This window comes from Oxyura jamaicensis, chromosome 1, assembly GCF_011077185.1.
Source record: "Oxyura jamaicensis isolate SHBP4307 breed ruddy duck chromosome 1, BPBGC_Ojam_1.0, whole genome shotgun sequence".
Taxonomy (NCBI): domain Eukaryota; kingdom Metazoa; phylum Chordata; class Aves; order Anseriformes; family Anatidae; genus Oxyura; species Oxyura jamaicensis.
The window spans coordinates 184,068,974-184,089,984 of NC_048893.1; the positions used below are offsets into that span (position 1 = coordinate 184,068,974).

The 21,011-nt window shown below is 43.5% G+C and overlaps 1 protein-coding gene across 2 annotated transcripts; it reads left to right on the forward strand.

Annotated features, from left to right (window-relative positions):
* Positions 1-833: 833 nt before the first annotated feature.
* On the forward strand, positions 834-8,694 carry RNF6 (ring finger protein 6). Of its 2 annotated transcripts, XM_035326027.1 has the most exons (5): positions 834-971; positions 1,704-1,785; positions 4,462-4,674; positions 5,238-5,345; positions 6,024-8,694. In XM_035326027.1, the coding sequence occupies exons 3-5, from the start codon at positions 4,482-4,484 to the stop codon at positions 7,757-7,759; spliced, it is 2,037 nt and encodes a 678-aa protein (XP_035181918.1). In that variant the 5' UTR covers positions 834-971; positions 1,704-1,785; positions 4,462-4,481; the 3' UTR covers positions 7,760-8,694. The 2 variants fall into 2 exon arrangements, with proteins under 2 accessions (XP_035181918.1, XP_035181917.1); XM_035326026.1 differs by lacking the exon at positions 1,704-1,785 and having other exon boundaries at positions 840-971.
* The last annotated feature ends 12,317 nt before the right edge of the window (positions 8,695-21,011 follow it).

The window sequence follows — 21,011 nt, forward strand, 5'->3', positions numbered from 1 at the left end:
AGGAGTGGCCCCACGCGTAGCCTGGGTGCTATCCCCCCCAACGCACACACTGTCAATTTGTCTGGTGGAAGTCAGTTACTGGCAGAAAAGAAGGGTAAACAAACAAGAAAACTAAATGTAGCATGTCTGTGAACTCTTTTCTCACCCAGAATAAACAAATCCTGCAGTTTGTCGTTAAAACGGGGAGCAGAGGTTGTCTTGCTGGACAGCAGAGCCTCGCTCTTCCTCTCACCTCAGGCATTACAGAGGGGTTGGTTCTACATCAAGACCAGTGGCAGAACAAATACCCACACTTTGTGTATTTCCAAAAGGAAATCTGAACAAAAGTATCAGGAGTTTGGGTATCCTAGGAACGAGGTGCTTTTACAGAGTTGAGGTATCCTTGTGAAATCCTCCAGTTTTGCTAACAGTTCATAAAAGTTGTGAAATGCTCCTGTCAGGCTCTGCCCTGTGCAGAAGCGATCTGCAGAAGCAACTCGGAAGGGGAAATTTGTGTACGCTATCAGCATGTGGGATTTGTAGAAGGGTTTGGAACTCGTGTGACAGATTTACAGAGCTCTATGCTTCAAAAGGGGGAGAAAGCAGAGAACGGCAAGGTAGGGGAAGAAAAAAAAGAAAATAAAGGAGTGAAGAAAAAATATTTTTACTGAGAACGTATAAAGCGATATGCTTGGGGGGGGAGAGACGCTACAGGACCAGACGAGGCTCCTGAGGAGCGGCAGCACCCACAAGGACCGCCGCCATTCGCCTTCTCCTCAGGGCTCTCCTCACAGCCCTTCGCCCCCGCCCCCCGTCCTTTGGCCCCAACGGCCGTGGCGCGCGCCCCCACCGGCCGGGCCGCGCGCGCATGCGCGGGGCGGCGCTGGGCGGAGGGGGGCCGGGCCGGTGCCGCTCGGAACCTGCGCGTCGCGGCTGCCGGCAGCCGCCCGGACCGCAATCGGGGCTGGAGCGCGCCGCCCGCACACCGACGGGTCGGTTGTGGGGAGGGGGGGTGGGAGGGAAGTTTTATTTTTTTTTTTTCCCTGTTTTTGAGCATTTTTCCCCATTTTCTTTCCCGGCCGGGAGGGGAGGGGGAGAGCGTGGAGCGGGGCCGGGCTGTGAGGGCTGCCCGGCCGCAGGCAGCCTCGGCACCCCCTTGGCCGGGCCCTGGTTGGCAGCGCTGAAGGGAAGCGGCCGGCCCGGCGGCCGTTGGCGGCCGTTAGTGGCGGTTGGTGGCGGTTCGCGGCGGTTGGGGCCTGGCCGTTGTGGGGGGAGGGGGTCGGGGCGCGGGGTGGAGAGGGCGCAGCGGCAGGGCCCGCGGCCTACCGCGCCCCGCCGCCATTGGCCGGCGGACGGCAGGCGGCCTGCTGATTGGCCGCGTGAGGTGTCAATCACAGCGCGCGGCCCCTCCCCTCCCCCAGGCTGCCGGGCCGGGGGTCGCCGCCCGCCGCCCCCTGCAGCACCGACGGGGGGGGGGGGGGGGGGATTGGGGGCTGCTCGGTGCCTCACGGCGCTGCCGCTTTGTCTGTGTGTCCGTCCGTCCGTCCTTCCCCCGGCCTCCCGCAAGGGCTGGTGGGTCGTGTCTCTCTTTTTCTCTCTCTTTTTTTTTTTTTTTTTTGTTCCAATTCGGTGAGATCATCTCGCCCGGAGGCTGAAGTGTGACAGAAATGCTAAGTAGTGCCGCCGGTTCCCTCGTCTAAACGCGCTTGTCGTCTTGCTTGCAGCCGGTAGCCTTTCGGGAAATGGATGCCCGAGGGAGGTGGGGACAGGAACCCGCGGAAGGGGGCCAAAACCTGAAAGCCTAAGGTATATGTAGCTTAGATAAAAACGAACGTGTATCTGAGCGTGTGTGCTGAAGTAGCTATCAATTAAGGGGTAAAAGAGTTAGTCTCAGGCTAAAAATTCTACCAAACGTGAACTGTTGCAGTGTGACACCTGTTTCTTTGCAATACAGGAGTAATCCCGAGTCACAAATGCCTTTCAATTTTGCATTTTTACACCTTACCACTGAGAACCCTTCAGCTCTTCAATACTCAAAGTATCTTGAGTGCCAGAGCATTTCATTTTGGTGCTCTTGATACCCTTCGAATTTCAATACCCTAAAATATTTCAAAGGCCCAAGCACTTGGTTTTGATCTTTGATAATAATAACTATGGGTAGTAGATGCCATGCAAACAGATGGGACAACTGAACACTTCACACTTCTTATCGTTTCTAAGTGACTCATTTAAAGAGTGTGACTAATCGCCCTACCATACAGTTGTCAACAAAGCGTTATTTTTTTGCTACCACCCACAAAAACTGAAGAAGAGGTTTCCAGGTTTTGTATGGATGCAAAATGAAAAGTGAAGAATCTCTTTTGAGCAACAGTTGGAATATAGATTGAGGGAGATGGCATGCGATGGACTTTTGATCTCTAGAACTTACTTGGGAGTTTTTCCGTGCAGCATGTGGTGATACATCCAGGAAGTCAGTTAACTTATGGTCACGGTAGGGCAAACAGTAGCACTTATTGTCAGGCTTTCATCTAAATAACAGCTTTAAATGAATTTTATCTGTCCTCTTCCCCTTTTCTGTTTATCTCCAGTTGTAAGTCATCAAGGGCAGAGACACTTTCTTTAATATTCAGTGCAGTATGGGTTGGGCATTTTCATGATAATAGCCGAGTGTTGGTGCCATCAGGATGATGATAATGCTCTAACTGTGTGCTGAGTGGAGGGAGGAGACAATTGCATTTGCTTTGAGGAAACCAGGGTAATAAGAGCTGGCTGAGAAATTGGTGTTTCACACTGTGATAGGAGAAGAGACCTGATTTGAATGTAGCCGCGAACAGAAGTCACCGATTACTTAGCTTGTGAGGTTGAGCAGAGAGAGATAGTAAGTTAACAGCCCCCACAGATATTACCGGAATAGAAAAGGTCTTGAAAGGGAGACACTCAGATGTGACTTTAAGTTAAATGAGTTAAGGAGCTAGGAGAGAAGCATTACATACTTTGAAATGCAGTATTTGATGCAGGAGAGGTGAATGACAAGACTGGTTGGGAAGGGATGTTTGCAAGTGCAGTTACCTGCAGTGAGGGGAGAAGTAACGTATGGGATGGAAAATGAGGAGATGAAGGATGCATCAGCATGGATCTGCAAGAGAACGTAAGCAAGCCAGTGTCTGCTCTTGGCAAATACATTTCCTGATTCTTCGTATCTGTTGGCAGCATTGATAAAGGTTTACTCCTTATTGAATGTATGTCTAATAGTTAGTTGCTTTGGTCTGTTTGTTGGCTCGTGAGCTTTCCTGGGAAGACTAATTGCTGAGTGGGAGCGTGATGAGAATGCTGCTCTGTGTTTCCCCATTTAATGCTTGGAGGGAGTTGGAAATGTTGGTCAACTGACCCCCCCCCCCCCCCCCCCCCCAAAAAATAAGAAGTATTTAACCCATAACTTCCTCTCCGCAGTAAACGGAATGGTGCTATCTGGTGAGTCTTTTGGCCAGGTGACCTCTTTAGGAGCGTGCTCTGTTGGTTGTCTCCCTCAGCAGGTGTTACAGGTGACTGTAAAAACGTGAAGCCCTGTTGAAAGGATGAGGCTTTGCTCTCTCTTCTTTTAAACTGAATACTGAAGGACAGGTATTCTTTAGATATTTCTTGATTGGCCTAGAATTGAGTCATAAGCAGAGAGAGCAGGTAGTAGCACAGCAATCAAGAGGGATGGTGCCTCTTCCTGCTCCTGGGAGGCTGACTGTCCGTGCCTTCTGAGGGCATGTTCCCACTGGTTGTGTCTGTAAAGGGAAGATCTGTGGGTAAGCACGGCCTTTATTCTCCTACACCAGTTTTCTGGAGATGTGTATTCCTTTGTTAGCTAATCCTTGGTTTAAAGATTGCAAGGTACAAGTAATGTCTGAATGTCCAAAGAGTATTTTCCATCAAAAATGTATCTGTAGGCTTTGTGCTACCGTGCTCAGTGGTGGTACCAACTGAGATAATGCTGTAGTCTCACGTGCTTATCAGTAAACATTTTAAGTGGAAGATCGTCTTCTCTAAAGCAGTAACTGTGGTCCTCAGAAGCTGCACTGAGTAACTACAGAACAATGTTTTTAGTGTTATTTTAGCTTCTAAAATACTACACACTGCTGTTGTGTGTTGCCCCTCAGGAGAGGGGAAAGACATTGTTACCCTTTAATTTCCTGTAATATCCTTACTTAGCTAAAAATAAATTTGCTATTGTATTTTAAAGTTGGTGTACCAACTGGTGTGCCCTTTTGATAGGAAAAAGGGACTTCTAGCTGTGTTTGTGCAAGTTAGGAGCAAAATACTTGCACCATAAACTACACCGGTGAACTGACTTGGCAAATAACACAGTTTGATTCATCTTAATCATCTTTAGCTATTTATTAATAAACTAACTTAATTGAAAACGCTGGGAACTTTGTAAATTCGGTAAATTCCTACCTCAATTATTTTGCAGTCTAACCTTCTGATTTTGTGCAGGACAACCTGGCATTCCCATTATGGATCGCTCTCGGCACCGTGCAGGGAACGGCAATGAGCAGGCGTCTTCACGAGAGCACAGTTACGGTGAAGATGAGAGACAACGACAGCGGGAGCGCCTCAGCAGGGAGGAAGCCTATTACCAGTTCATCAATGAGCTCAATGAAGAAGACTACCGGCTGATGAGAGACCGTAACCTGCTCGGCACTCCTGGTAAGATGGGGGTGCCCTCAGCAGAGAAGTTGTAATGTAAAGTAATGCCACATGTGGTTGTACAACTTCAGTAGCCTGACAGCTGTTGAGCTGTTGTTTTTGTAGAAAGGGGGGAAAAAAGGGAAACATCTTTTATTTCTGTTTAAAATTAATGATAGCCAGTAAAAGTTAAATAGATACTAAAGCTAGAAGAAAAATAGAACTTTCTCAAGCATGACAGCTCTGTATATTGGTGATATCCAAACCCAAATAATTAACTTCTGGTGAACTAAAGTAGCTGTTCATCTGTACAGTTTTTTTGGCTTCTTAGTTGCTGGAAGCCAGCGTGCTCTTGACAACACATTTAGCATCCACGCACCTCCCCTCCCTGATACTTGCTTCCTCTGTTATCTGCTTACCTGTATTCCAATTTCACGCTAGTGCTCTGTTTTAAAATTTAATTAATTTTACCTAGTTTCTGAAGATTTTTCTTCAAGATAAAAAACACTATTACTGCTTCATGGCTGTGTTGAGCCAATAAGTGTCTTATCTAACAGCATTATCAGAATGTAATTTTTTTTCAGGGGAAATAACAGCAGAAGAGTTGCAGCAACGTTTGGAGGGGGCTAAGGAGCGTCTAGCATCACAGTCTGATCTGGAAAACAGAGAAGGTGAAGGTAGAGCTGTTGGAGGTAAACAGACTTTGTTTGTATGTTTATGTAGTACGTGATGCATAAATACTGTTCTATACAGATATTTAAGAGAAATGCTGACCAATTTCAGTACCAGCCATTTCATGTCTTTTTACCCCTTCTGCCTCAGCAAAATGTTCTCCAATTAAGAGAGATTTTGTAATGATGGAAAGTCAACTTAGAATCAATTCTCATTAAATATTTCCACGTGAGTCACAGATTGCTTTCTCTTCTTCTTCTGGTTTGCCTTTGGTAGTAAATCTAAGAGCACAGAAATAATTTTCACCTTTAATTCTTAAAAGGTTTTATTGTATGTTAGGGGAGTTAGAACGGAAAAGAAGTTAATCTGTGCTGATTTTTGGTTTTGGTTTGTTTTAACAGTGAGGTTGGTATTATGTACGCTGTCTTTACTTCCCAGTAATATTGGCTTAATTATTTGGCCGATTTCAGTCAGAAATAAAAAGAAATAGCCAGCTCAGGGGGAAAAGATACAGCGTAGTACTAACATTTTTACATATGGTGTATTTTCAGCAAAATGATGTTAGCCATAGAAAGGTGGCTGTCCTGCTAGTATAACGTTGCTGAAAGCAGGGCTCAGCAAGCATAGAGGATTTGGAATGCTTCATCGTGTGCTGAGCATGCAGCTGTATGAATGTTTGAAATTCTTGTTTCTCTCAGATTCTGACGTTCTTGGAGAAAACTCAAATGGAGATTCTTTGCTGGAATGGCTGAACACATTCCGTCGCACAGGCAACGCCACTCGCAGTGGACAGAGTGGGAACCAAACCTGGAGAGCTGTGAGTCGAACAAATCCAAACAGTGGGGAATTTAGATTTAGTCTTGAAATCAACATAAATCATGAGCACAACAGTTTTGAAACTGCTGGTGAAGAGTACGTGGGTATAGATAGTAGCAGGATGTATTTAGAAAGAAGACATCAAAGAGCTGTCAGTCCCGTAACCACACGAACGAGGAGCAGGACCACGAGAGAAGCCAACAGCGAGACTTCAGGCACTGCGAGGACCAGGTCTTTAAGAAGTTCTGTGGCGCAGAGCTCTGAAGCAGCCTCGCACCCAGTCTCAGGGAGGCTCAGGAGTAGAACGAGGGAGTTGGCAGGCCTTCGCCAAACAAGCGCAACACGTAATAATTCTACAGCTGCTGGCAACCAGAGAGAAGTGCCAGAAAGAGGTCCTTCAGCAGGAGTCACAAGAGGTAGATCTAGAAGTAACGTTCGGATGAATTCAAACCAAAGACTGGAAATCCTGCGGTTGAGGTCTACTCTGAGTAGTCGAAGCCGCTCTCCAATGCAAAGGCAAGGTGACGCTGCTCATTCTGAGGAACACGGGCAGAGACAGGATAGAAACACACAGCAAGCCACCAGAACCAGAAGACAAACAGCACAGCTTTCTATGCAGTCTGCTGAAGAACAAGCAAGAGGTGCTGCTCAGACTCCTCAGGCTTCCAGTGCAGCCCCGTCCTTGGGAATAACTTCAGAGGAGGAGGAATCTAGTAGGCCGGTAGCTGCTGTTAGAAGGCATCCAACGATTACACTAGATCTTCAGGTGAGAAGAATTCGTCCTGGAGAAAACAGAGATCGGGACAGTATTGCAAGTAGGACTCGTTCTAGAGTAGGAATGGCAGAAAACACAGTTACCTTTGAAAGTGACAGTGGGGGATTTCGGCGCACGATATCACGATCAGAACGTGCAGGTATTCGAACCTACGTTAGCACTATCCGGATACCTCTTCGCCGGATTTCAGAAACTGGGCTTGGTGAACCTTCATCGGTGGCCCTTCGATCGATCCTTAGACAGATTATGACCGGTTTTGGAGAACTGAGTTCTTTAATGGAAACCGAATCTAACTCAGAAATGCAGAGAGGCGGCCATCACTTAGCAGATGTACACGCAGAGCAGAATAACTCCGGTTCAGCCAACAACAGCGGTGATCCAAGTGAGTTTTCTTCTAGGAATGGGCACGCGGTAGAAGGTGGGAGTGAAACAAACGGACAGAGTGATGACATTCAACACTATGGCCGCAGTAATGAAAATCAAGAAAACAGACAGTCTCAAGATGCTAACAACCTAGTGGAAAATGGAACGCTGCCCATTCTTCGTCTCGCCCACTTCTTCCTGCTGAATGAAGATGATGAAGATGAGCGTTTAAGAGGTTTAACCAAAGAGCAGATTGACAATCTTTCCACTCGGAATTATGGGGATATTCACACTGAAGACGAAATAAGTAAAACGTGTAGTGTTTGCATTAATGAATACGTAACAGGAAATAAGCTAAGGCAGTTACCTTGCATGCATGAGTTTCATATTCATTGTATTGATCGCTGGCTTTCTGAAAACTCCACTTGCCCGATTTGTCGGCAGCCTGTTTTGGGGTCTAACGCCACAGACAACGGCTAAAATGATTTATACTGCTCAGTATTCAAGGGTTTACTTCTGCTCTATTTATAATGAGCCAGATCAAATGAGTTGACTTGCATAGGGGTCCATTTGTGTGGGGAGTTTTGTTAGGTTTCTTTAAAAATAATAGGAAACTTGTCTAAATCTAGCAATGTAAATACTATTTTTCTCCAAGTGCAGATCTAGGAGTACACATAGAACCAAATGATATCGGTAAAGTTTATATTTTTTTAGGTAATTTTGTTATGCTAAGCACTTTTGTAAATACAGAAATGCAATAGTTAATCAGTCCTGCTTAATGTATGTTTTTTTTAACAGTGTAATGGACTCACTTTATTTAGATGACAAATTGTTTCACACAGACCTACCACTGTGTTGAAAAATTAGAGTCTAAATAGCCATCCATTAGCTTTTTGTTCTAAGAACAATTTCTTTTACAGAGAGTCTCTTGCTGGATATGTTTGCTAAAGATATTTAAGTTACTTGAAGTGCTCATTTTAATATACAATATATTTTTTTTAACATTGAAATATCCTTTCCAAAAACTTGCCAATTTGGTTCTATTTAAAATTTTTATGGCAATTTTTGCATGTGGTTTTACACAATGCTTAACGCTGACAAGTTCATATTCAAAAGTGGATGGGTTAGTGACATTATACAATGTACATAATTAAATGCTGTCTTTGACAATCGCCGTCTTTTCAGTACAGACAGCAGTCAAATCAATGACAATTCCAGGAGGGTGTGTCTTACTCAACATGATATTTGCTCAAGGAATAAATGAGCACTGAGGATGTCATTTTACTCTTCCAAATTACTCAATATTCATGTTTTTTTTTTGACTGCCTTAGTTTCAAGAGGGAAATAATTCCTTAACCATTATATTGTCTACAATATGCATGTTTTGTGCATCCTACTCAGAAAAAGAAAACAAAGGCTTGAAGTGTTTTTGTACAGAATTTTAAGGTACATATATTACTAGTCCTCTTAAAACATGTTTGAGGACCAAATGGCAAAAGACACTAAAAAGGACAAAATAAGCTTCCCTTAAAGTTCCCAGATTACTGTATAATTAGATATTAAACTTTATACCAATAACTTATAAAGAAATAAAGTTGCAAAGTAAATAATTGAGGCTTTGTGTGAATTCCTCTTGAGCCATACGCTGTAGATTGATAACAAGACTTAGTCTGTAACAAGCCGATGGACTGCCTTGACAAAACACATTTCAGTTGCAACATCCGGTCATGACAACGTTGAAGGGAAATGGTACAATCCTATCCTAAGCTATGTCCTTTTCAGTTTTGCACATGAAAAGCTTGTGTTAGAAGTCCCACAGACTTGAGTTGCTTTTTTATTCCTAAAAGTAGTTCTAAGAAATTTCTTCAGAGATTTAAATGAGTTTAAGGATATTAGTAAGATCTCTTCTGATGTGATTTGGACTGCTAATTATTGCTAACGTTAACACCTTTCTTGAGCGCCTCCTTAGCAATATTAAAAAGTGAGGAGATTGAAATGTTATTATCAGTACTACCTTTTTTTTTCCTGTTAGCTCCTGTTACAGACAGTGTCTAAATGCATGGGTGCTTTCTGCTACTTCATTTCCTCTGTATGGTTTTCCTTTTTATTTGATAGCTCCCTCACTCAAGACCCACGTCTGTAGAAACCTGCCTTTGGCTTGCTGTTGCCTTGCTGATTGGTTCTTTCAAAGTCATTTTGAAGTTAAATCCCTTACTGGGGGGAATATATATAAATACAGCTTCTTTGTCTGTTTTTTAACTAACTAGTTGGAATTCTGCTTACCTGCTCACTAATGCCCTAATGGTTAGAGGGAGGATGCTCATGGCTTCTTTCATTAATCTGGGATTTCATTGTGTAATGGTAAGAGCAAGATTTCTGATACAGTTCCAGACGGGATACCTGTAACTGAGCTACAGCTGGGGAATATTCAAAAATACGGTTAGTTTTCCATAGAAATCATGGGCTACTGGATAGGAAAGATGAAGTCTTCCATGCTATTTTGCTGTCTTGCTGCACGTGAGCTGTCTAGTATTTACCCTTGACCTCATTTGAGTGGGTGTTGTTTGCTTCTCATCTTTCTTCCCCAGCAAATTGTGTGGGTAGGACCAAATAAAACCTCAGTGGTTCAGTTTGGTATGGGCTTCTGTTGTTGGTGTTGCTGTGATGTTCCTTCAGTTCTCCACTCCCACCCCCAAGTACTGTTTTACCTTGTCAGTGGTTTGTGGGTTCCTTGATCCAAGCCATCTGTGTGTTTAAGGGCTTTGTTCGTTTATTTTCCATGCAATTCCTAACAGTTTTCAGACCCATCTGTGTTTGATCCCTGCAGCTTCCCATTGCAGAATTACAGTTTCTGTTGTGAGAAGTTTTTTTTTTGTTTGTTTTATACCTTTAACTATTTAAGATTCCTAGTTCTTATATTGTAAGGTGCAACATGACCATAAATAACACCTCCCGGTTCATTTTGCTAATTGGAGTTTTATAGATGTCTGCTTTATCCCCTTCTCCACCATTATTTATTTTTAACTTAGGAGACCTAATTCATCTCTTTCTACATAGAAGTTATTCTTTATTTGTAACTATTCCTATTGCTCTTCCAGAATGGGAGGACTAGTGCGCACGCAGTGTTCAAGATGTGGGTGCAGTAGGCATTATATGGTGATCCAATGACACCTTTTATCCCCCCTGTGGTCTTCTGAATAATCCCTAATATTCTGTTATTGATTTTTGATAGCTGCTCAACACTGAGCTGATGTCTTAACAAGTCATGCAAAAAGATTCACAGTTTCTTTTCTAAATGCTGATTGCTAGCTCTTGAACTCATTGTTGCATGCTGGTTTTATGTACTGTAGTATGCAGTTGTTTTTTTTCCCTTGGATTATCTTGTGTTTTGTGCAAGTCAGATTTCCTGTACCCTTTTCACATCCTGGGCACTATACCTTCTGTGATTTGTCTTTGCTTTTAGTACCACATCAGTTCTGTACCATTTGCAGATTCTATCACATATTCTTTGTTTCTTTTCCTGGTCCCTTATACATGTAATAAATACAGGTGTTTCCACTAGCAGTGCTTTCTAGTTCAAAGGTTAGCCATTTATTTCTAGTGGTTTAATCAGTAAACTTTTTTTAATGAAAGAATAGAGTTAAATATGTGAAGAATTTTGTACGATAAATAATTGTCCCTAAAGCGTTACTTGTTGAGGAGAACTTGAAGTCCAAGTAAAGCACTGTCAGAGTGAAGCTTGTATGTTCATCATTAAATCCTGGTAGGTATCCCTGATTTCCATCCAGTGAGGTGATCCAATAGCATGTTTGATCCTTTCTTCTGCCTTGCAAGGGGCTGAGGAGAGGAATAATACTTGCTTATTTTTCATATTTCATGTGAAGGTGCAATAGCCTTTTCCTGTATCCTCTTTCACGGGACTGGATATTTAAACACAACTTTATAATGTTACCATATGTCATTAAAAGGGGAAAAATTGACATGCGAATTAGAACAGTGATGTGACACTTGGTCTACTCAAGTTTGTGTATAAAGGCATCAAAGTACAGTTGTGCATCACATTCGTTTTCCAGAGCAACATCCAGTTTGTGTTGTGGTCTGCTATCACTAGGATAGCCTGAGGTCAGACCCTAAAGCGAGAGCGTATAAGGAACACCAGGACCACTGACATTGCTGTTAACAGCTTCATCATTTTTGCAGTATCAGTCAATTTTTGAGTAACTTCAAACATTTAAAATTGCAAAGTGGCCCGTGATGGTTTATTTTCAAAGAGCTTTTGTTCACAGGTGTATTAAAGGTGCAGATGTCTGGAAAATGGATGGAATACAAGTGTTTTGAAAGCCAGTTTGTTACCTAGAATGCAGAAAAATCAACATTTCCTGTTACCTGACATCTCCAACATCATCCGAAAATTTGTAAGCTTCAATTCTTACACAGTATTGGGTTTTGGGCTCCAGCATCTGTACCTGAATTTTATTTAGTCCTTTTCTACAAAAAGAAAGTGAAGCCAAATGTTCAAATTCTGGAATGCCGCAGGCTTGTTTTGTTCTTTTTTTGTTTTCTTTCCTTCTCCCTCGTAAATTGTCAGGCCTCTATCTCACTAGGACACCAGTGATCCAACAATCCATTGTGTTCCTTTCCTCTTAAAATTCATCATATTCAGTAATTTGCTGTGGACATTTTAATTTAGTTGTTTTCACATCCCAGCTAGAAGCTTTTTCCCCAGTGAAATTCTCAGCTTTTTCTGGGAGCATCCATTAAGCATGTTTTTCTTCCTTTTTAAGGTAACACCAGCTACTGTGGAACTGTATTTGTCACCCCTGCTGAGCTGCACTTCAGGAAGGTTCTTTGTGCTTGTTGAACGTGGTGTGGCGCGGTGTTCTGTTTGCTTCCTACATCTTTTGCTGGAGGCGGCAGGAGCCGGACACTTCCTAGCCCTGTTCCTGTGTCACAGCAGCCAGTCTCCTGCGATCTTAAACAGTACTCAGTCCAAGAAACCTCAAAAATTTTTCTCCTGTATTTTACTGTCTTGATATGTCTAATATGGAAGGCGTGATGTGTAAGTGCTAATGGCTCCACACGCTCACTCACCTTGCAGCATTTTCAGCATCAGCTGGTGCGAGTGATACCCCTGTTGGACTGATTCTGCACTTCTCAGGCTTGTGATTTAGAGAGCATGTGATGATTTGGTGACCCGTCCAATTCCTGCCTGTCAATTAATGCAAGGTTAGCTATTTTTGCTATCAAAACGTCTACTGGAAAGTATGTGCAGCCACATGTTACGTGTTTACCTGGCTGGCAGTACAAAGCTGCCAGCCCTGGGAGCGCACTTTGGCATTGAGGTGTGCTAGAAGGTGGCCAGGCTCGGATCAAACTCCACCCTGCCCAGGTGAGAGGGATGCAGGAGGATGGTGAGAAACTAGCGGCAGTAAGGAACAGGTGAGAGTGGAGCTAAAAATCCTCCCTGAGGCAGAGGAGTCACTGTGAGCAGTTGTGAGCCCGGGTTTGTGTGCAGCATCTGCCCCCGGGCTAGAGGCAGGTCAGCTGCAGAGTGGTGGTGGTGGGTGGGATGCTTTCGGGAGAATCCTGGAGGCTTTTGTTGAAGTAACTAGCAACGGGATGTTCAGAGGCTGCACAGCCTGAGCGTGTGCACCTGTGTGTAGTGGCCCCAAAGAGTGAATAGCAGCAGCAGTGGGAGCATGTGGCCAGGTGCCCGCAGGTCCTCACCGTTCCCACTGGCAAGCAGGTGGTGTCTGTGCCTCTCGCCCATGATACCACAGCTTCACTGTCAGCAGGATTAGAGCAGGGGCAGGGCGATGCATCCCTGCACACGAGGGTTGCTGTCTAGTTTGCTAAGCAGGCAGTTTGTGTGGTACCAGTGCAAAACGAAGCAGCGCTTCTTGGCAGTCTCAGTGGGAGATGTGGCAGCATGGGGGTGTCTGCTCCAAACTGGGGGGGAGAATGGGAATCTCTGGCCGTGCAGACAGGTGCCTACCTATTCTAAGTGACAATAATCCTCTTGCTATGTGCTGACAATGCTTATCCATCAGGTCATAAGCTGACGACAGAGTATGTTTGCACCTCTTGTGTCTGTTGTGGTAGTCAAAGAGATTATGTCCAGTTCTGTGAAATGGGTGGGCAGAGGTCTTTGCAGCCTGCTGATTTGTCTTACTGTGAAGGTTAAAATACAAGGAAGATCTTGTATAAGACTACGTAACAAGGAATGAGTTGACATCTAGTGGATGTACTGGATTTACTTGAATTAGAGTTACCTGCAGTCACGGGTAGTAGGTGCTCACATGTTAGAGTTGTGAAGTTGAGTAGGACCGAGCTGGGACACATGAGAAGGAAGGTTGCCTATGCCAACATAGTTTGGCTTTCTAGTGCATCTCCACACTTACGTTATTTCTCAGTACAAACGGGCTTCTCTCAGAGCACCAAGTTCACTTACTGAGCTGCTGTCAAATCTTTCCTCGTCTTTTGTTCTATGACTCTTGAGTCTTAGTGGATTCTTTTAAGTCCCTGTCATTAAAGGAAGAATTTACTTCTTCATAAGTTAATTTGTGATGCTTTTTGCTCATGGTCATTTCCTCAATATATTTGAGAGAAGGATCTGCCTTCTGCTTAGAAATAGTTCTTATAATCTCAGTTTTTCTTCATTTTTTTTAATGAGCTTTTATTTCTCCAGCCAACTGTCTTCTATTCAGATATTTAATAGGGTATGTCTTACGTAAACATAATTGTATGGCAAGAAAGAAAGCTAAAAATAAAGAAATGCTAAAGATGAACAGCATGATGTCCTCAAAATATAAAAAAAAATATCTTCTAACCATCTTTGGTTAATATCTAATAGATGTTTTCTGTTGGTCATCTGCTTCAGGAAACACAGCTGTTGGTACTGGCATCAGCCTAGGTTTACCTCGGGATGGAGTAAGATGTTAAGTGACTTGTATTGTTGAAATTAAGAAAAGTACTTCTGGTTCTGTGGAAAGAAATAGAAAATCGTGGGCAGAAGTTTTAAAAATAACAATTTGTTTCAATTGAAATATTAAATTCAAGTCAACTGGCTGTGCTAATCCAGAACATGTCTAGAAAGCCTTAAATCTGCAAATAACTCGGGGCTGGATTGGACAACACCCTTGAAAAGGTACAGAGGATTCTTAGGCTAAGTTAATCAGTTTTTCCATTTCTTACATGGGTTATGTTATCAGTGACTTTCCAGCTGCTATTATCACCCTGTATGCCTCTCTAATAGTCTCTCCTTTAATAATATATAAACTAGAAATTGATTCCTTTGTTACAAAATCACCGCAAACTAGGCAGAAGTGCTTTAATTTCTTCCTATTCCTCAGACTCTTTCCATCTTCCTTTTCCTTTCTCTCGATATTAATTAGATCTTTTTTCTATACCTGCAACCATTTACAAGTTTTTTCATTCTTTCATCTTAGTAGCAGACTGTTTCTGCAAATTTTGTTCCTCTGGCACTACTGAAACGTTCATGTGAGTCCTTTACATGTCTAGAAAAGGAGAATGATCAGGGACATAGGCACATCACTCCTAATTCTCATCGTCTTTCAGGGTTTATTGAACGCATGGTAGCCCAGAATAGCTCTGCAACGAAAACAAGGGGATCATGTTCTTTTCATGTCCCAGGATGTCTGGGGCATATTAGATCCATATCAGCAATGTCTGTTTATCATCATCAACCAGAAAAGCAGCAGAGAACTGTGGGGCCAGACGTACAACACGTAGTTGCTGTGCTGTGACCTGGGAGGTTTGTCACACCTAACCCGGACCTAACCAAAGAAGTTACACCTTGTGCGTTGGAGTCGCTGTGATGGGTCGCGTCACCTCTCTTAGAGTGCTAATAACTGAAAAATAAATATGTAAGTATGTAAAGAAAGGAATCAGAAGTATGTATACCAGAATTTTCTGGAGTTATTGGCATCACAATTAGTCATATGTGCAAATCAGTAAGTATGAGAAGAGGTCAGTTGTAGCAGGTTATGCCATGCTGCTTTATACCTGTGCCCTGATGGGAAACGAGTGTTGTGATTTTTTTCGCTGTGCTCAAGCCTCCAGTGAAGTAAGCCTGTGCGGTCCTGTGATAATTGCCCAGTGATTGATCAGAGGCCAACAAGCATGGTGAGGAAACCCACGCAGCCACCAGGCCAACTAGGAACAATGCAGGGGGACGTGACAACCCACACCCGAGGGAGGAAGTGGTGGACCCGGTTGGTAAGCAGAGTGTGGACAGGAGAAAGCTCTTCTCAACAGAGGAGTTAAGAGCTTATGAGGCAGGATCAGTGGGCAGACCAACACGAGCGATGTAGTAGGTGTCTGCTACAGACCACCTGATTAAAAAGAAGTAGATGGGACCTTCAGACAACTGGGAGAAGCCTCACGTTCACAGGCCCTGGTCCCATGGGGGACTTGAACCACGTTGATACTTGCTGGAAGATCCTCACAGCGTGGCACAAGCTGTCCAGGAGACTTCTGGATTATCATCTCACAAATGACTAAGAGTATTCATGCCGCTTTCCTCAATGCCCCGGAGTGCATCCCATTAAAATTTAAGGATTATTTCTTTCAATATACGCCACTGAAAACAGACAATGACATTATGTTTATTGAGTTTGTAGGATTTGCCAGTTTGTGAAGAGGCTTTGAGACCTGACGACCTTTTGAGTGCACTGATCATACATCACGATGCATGAAAGACAAAGACAGGATTTTAAAGGAGAGAGGAGGCAAATGGCAGAAAGCTCTGCATTGTTATCCAGCCACGAAATGTGGCTGTAACAATGAAGCTGTGCGTACCCAGCTTTCATCAGAGCAGCATATGCAGCAGAAGAAATGGGCAAGCTAACAGTGCTGCACTCGGAGATAAGTCTTTAGAATGAAATGTACCCTTTGCTCTCCTGAGATGCTGTGCAGCTAGTCTGATTTCAGCCTGTGCACGGAAATTTTCAGCAAAAGGTGAGCTCTGTGTGGCGTCCTGCAGCCTTCCAGCAGCCTGCTCTGGCTTGCAGGGGAAATGGGTTTAGCCCAACATTTGGAGTCACAGGCTACCTCAGAGCAAATTTTTTTTATTTTTTATTTTTTCCACTGAGTTTACACAGGGCTTTGACCAGTTAAAATAAGACCCGGTGCAGGTTCACCACCTGCTGACTCCGTGCAAGCTGCTCCTTTCCATTCACGCTTACTCCAGAAGGTGTTTATCCCACCGCTAAATTTATCTTCAGTGTAATGTAAATTGCCTGAAGTGCAAGAATCAAACATACATAAAACAAAACAAACACAGCTTTGTTTTTCTTCTACAGGTTGAACATCTATAATGGGGGATCGCTTCATCCCATTATTTTTAGCAGCCCTTTGTAAAGGCCATTTGGCACCTACACTTGGGGTTCTTATCCTGAGTCAAATGGGACAGAAATATCACCTACTTCTACTTCCAAAAAAAAAGCACTTCATTTTTTTTGTTGGACCTTTCTGTGCCATCTTGTGTATTAAGCCTTCATCAAGGGCAGTTCCATTAAAATGTATTTCCTTACGCAACATCAGTTCCACTGTGCTGAACATTTGCACGTATCTTACACACCCTGTAAGTTATTTTTATCCTTCACACAGCTCCGAGCCACATTAGTAATGGCTCATTCCTTTACCTTCAAGCATGCATGCTCAGGAAAGCATACCACATAGCTATTTTAGTAGCGAGGTCTTGCCCTTAGCTGAGTGAGTGATGCATGAGCGGAGGGGCTGGGTTGCTGTTACTGTTCCTTTTGCTGCTTCTGAAACACATTTTGCACACAGCTGATTCCTTCCACTCATTCCATGTTAACAGTGGACATACAAAGATCTGTTTTGTCTCTACTGAAAGAACGGAAACACCAATACGTGTATGAGCATAGTTAGGGCGTTGTTAATGAATCACAGACCCATTAAGGTTGGACAAGACCTCCAGGACCATCTGGTCCAACCATCCCCTTACCACCACTGTCACCCACTAAACCATGTCCCTAAGCACCACGTCCAACCTTTCCTTGAACACCCCCAGGGACGGTGACTCCACCACCTCCCTGGGCAAAATGGGTGTATGAGTAGCAGTTAACTTGGGTGTGCATGCAGTGAGAATGAAGAATCGTATTACTCCTCGCCTAACGCCTTAGGCTATGTCAGTGTATTTATATGTGTACCTATGCATACACATAAAAATCCCCTTCTTGGAAGTGCTCAAGGCCAGCCTGGATGGGGCTTTGGGCAACCTGGTCTGGTGGGAGGTGTCCCTGCCCATGGCAGGGGGGTGGAACTGGGTGGGTGTTAAGGTCCCTTCCAATCAAGACCATTCTGTGACATACATATATAATCTGAACTCTGCAGAAAATGTGTATATATATATATTTATAAGGAAAAAAATGTAAGTATCATAGTGTAATGATTAACTTAGAATTATCGGATATCTGGGTGTCTGATCAGTCTTTCTCATGGGCTACTTCATCGCTGTATAGGCCCTACAGTTGGACACTGTCTCCAGTGCCACAACAGCTGAGCCCTCCTCCTTTTTAGACTAAATCCCCTTAGCTTTTTTTGGTTTTTGTGAAAGTTTCTGCCCAGCATGAGACAGAAGTAAAAACCCAAGTTTAGGGTTATTTTGCCAACAGGCTCCTAAAATGTACTCTGTGATTTTTTTTTTTTTATTTTCCTTTGGTTTTGAGGCATCTCCCAGTCCGCAGACTCCAAAAACTCTCTTTGCGCGTACTTGGACCTCGAATACCGATTCCGGCCTCCCTGCTGATCCCAGTCCCTCGCTTCCCCTTACCCCGTGTCCCTGCCGTGCCCGCACAGCGGGAGGGGGCGCCCCGGGGCGGGCTGGGGGCCCGGAGCTGTCCGCGGTGCTGCACCGGGAGCGGCTCCTCGCGGCAGCGCCCGGCCGAACGGGACGGCGCACATCGCGTTGTGTTCGTGTAGTCAGCTCTCTGCCGCCTGTCCCTAATAGCTGGTTCAAAACATAAGGTTTTTTCAAACATCTACATAATTCCTGCAGCGTACTGTTTCATCTGAACAAGTGTCGGCTGTCCCAAGCATTTTCCAGCCATTCTGCACACATCTGATTGAGACCAACTTTTGCTTCTCTGCATTTTTTTGCAATAGTATGGGTGGCTGCCGACAAATCAGGACGGCAGAGCTATGTGCACACCTTGGATGCTCTTGGCACCCATCTCGTTGATTACAAAGCAGGAGAACATCAGACTTGAGTGAGCTAGCAGCCTAGCTGTGGGGCATGGACCTGAGTGAGAATAATGGAAATGCACCTCATGCACTGTGAGTACTATCTACGTTCTGCAAATCTATCTTAAACTTACCTTTATTAAGCTTTCGGTTTCTTCAGTATTATTCTTCTTTGCTTAAAATAAACTTTTTTTTTCCTTCATTATTAGGAAATTACTAACGTGGATCACTAAAGGCTGGGGAAACCTTTATGGTCTACAGTGCAAAACATTTGAAAGGTTTGCTCTACACGCAGCCTTCTGACAATTGCCAGCCTGATCAATTCCTTCTGTGAACACTATTATCATGGAATAAAATGACTTGATCTGATTTAACTTACTGTATTTTGAATGCACATACAAATTTGGAGGTGTTTTGGTAAAATAATAACACTAATGTTTGCTTCCTGAATTAACATGCAGGTATGAAGGAGCCCCAGATGTTGTTTTATTAAGCAGTACTTAGTCTTGAGTATACAATACAAAATTACATTTTTTTTCCATTATTTAGGTTCCCTGGTTTGTAAGTGCTAATATAGAAAAGGCTCCATGTTTTTCAGTTTTTCAGAATTTTTCAGGCAAATCACAGATCGCATCCTTCTACACAAGGAGTACCAATTTCACTTTCCAATGTAATTATCCTACTCACTATGATTTTATTTACAAGTGTCATTATTCAAAAGTCATCTGGAAAACAGTGATGTGCCTGGTGCTGATTAATTTCCATTGTTAAACTCAAGAGAAATAAGAGGAAACAACTGTACATCAGGAAACATCAAGGAACTTTGAATGGGACTTGAAAAATAAAAGAGAGGCCTGCACTTCCAAATCCCTGTCCTTCTGTTTTCCCCTCACTGCACCAATAGGTAATGGCTTACCCTTCCTCCACCCTGTCCCCCTCACCCCCATTTCATGTGCAATTCACCATAATTTTTCCCATTCTCCAGTTAAATCTCTGGGCTCTGAGTTAGCTGCAAGAGCAGGGTATTACTGAGTGAAGTTACTTCTGCAGTAGAAAGTGTAGGAGATCATTTGGGAGGCCACAAGTGGGCTGTGCTCACATTACTACTTGGCCATAAAATATCTCTCTGCTGCCCTGGCGTTCCATATCTTCAGTCACATCCCCTACCTGTCTACAGAGACGGTGGTTCTGCAGAGGAGGTCTGTAAAGGATTTCCTATCTTTTTCCAAAGTTCAGCGATGCTAAGCAAACTTTCTGGATCTGCAAGTAGCTTTCTCTAAGAATCTTGAAAGAGCTGGTGCTGGCTTCCTGACCTTTTTAAAATTGTCATGATGAATGACAGATGCTGCACGTACACTTCTGCATGTTTTACATTGTGCTGGCTTTGATCCTATGCATGTAAAAAGGATAAAAAAAAAAAAAAAAAACTCAAAATTTTGGCCCAGCACAAACATTTGGTTTAAGACCAAGGCAGTCTGATTCCATTTTGCTTTTAAAGGCAGAGGAATTAAGCAAGCAGAACTTACATGAACTTATTCTTGTTCTGTAACTGGATAGTGCCATTACCGGTAGCAAGCCACAAGATTTGTAGTGAGTTTGCAAGGCTGCAGGACTGAGGCTTGCTCTGTCTGAGCTTTTCTTGGCCAGCACGAGGCTTTGTTTTTAGTTGTAAGAGCAGTATCTGTTATTGATGTGGTGGCTGTGTCTAACTTTTGCTTAACTTGGTTTGATACGACCTTTCACATGGATAGTGCCAAGAGTTACTCTGTGTAGAATGAGATGTTTATGACTAACTCAATGACGTAATGTAGAAGAATACAAGCCTGGGATGACAGCAGGGTCCCTTGAAAGGCTGAACAAAGGACATTGTAGGGGAGGCATAGGATAACAAAAAAAAAAAAGGGGGAGGGGGTGAGGGTGGGGGCAGAGCCTTGGCTCTGTAGATCCCAGGCCAATAAACAACTCTCCAGTAGTCAGCCAGAGAAGTGCAAACATGGAACCTGATCAAGACTAGGTTTCAGCATAAAAAAAGAACAAAGACATAACACACATAAATAGCATTGTACACAGTAAATATGGATGAAATAGAGAGCTGTAGAAAAGTGAAGAAAAAGCAAGGTGTAAAAACATTTTAGAAAACATGGAAAAAATAGCTTCAGGCTTAGCCCTAATCCAAACAGGAGGAAGGAGGAGAAAGAAGAAATCCCACCACATCACAGCTCCCAGCAAAGCACTTGGCAAGACACGGATGACACCTGCTGCTCGAGGAAAACTGGCACTGTCAACCTCAGATCCCAGAGGGATGGCTCAAGGGTGAGCACAACACCAGCAAGGGGATACATAGGAAGAGTATTACTATAAAAAATTGAACTGCATTATTATTATTTTTTGTAGTAGCTTTCCTTGTTTTTCATTGTTTTCTATCATAAACTCTCACCTGACAGTTGTTTGGTTCTTCAAAAAGTTGTTTGGTTCTGTTAAGTTTTCTGTTTTGCTACTAAGG

Excerpts from the sequence above, each read along its gene's own strand:
- RNF6 (XM_035326026.1), top strand. The coding sequence starts at position 848 with ATGCGCGGGGCGGCGCTGGGCGGAGGGGGGCCGGGCCGGTGCCGCTCG. Across the intron at positions 972-4,461 it reads CGCCGCCCGCACACCGACGG|GACAACCTGGCATTCCCATT; the intron begins GTCGGTTGTGGG and ends GATTTTGTGCAG. Across the intron at positions 4,675-5,237 it reads TAACCTGCTCGGCACTCCTG|GGGAAATAACAGCAGAAGAG; the intron begins GTAAGATGGGGG and ends ATTTTTTTTCAG.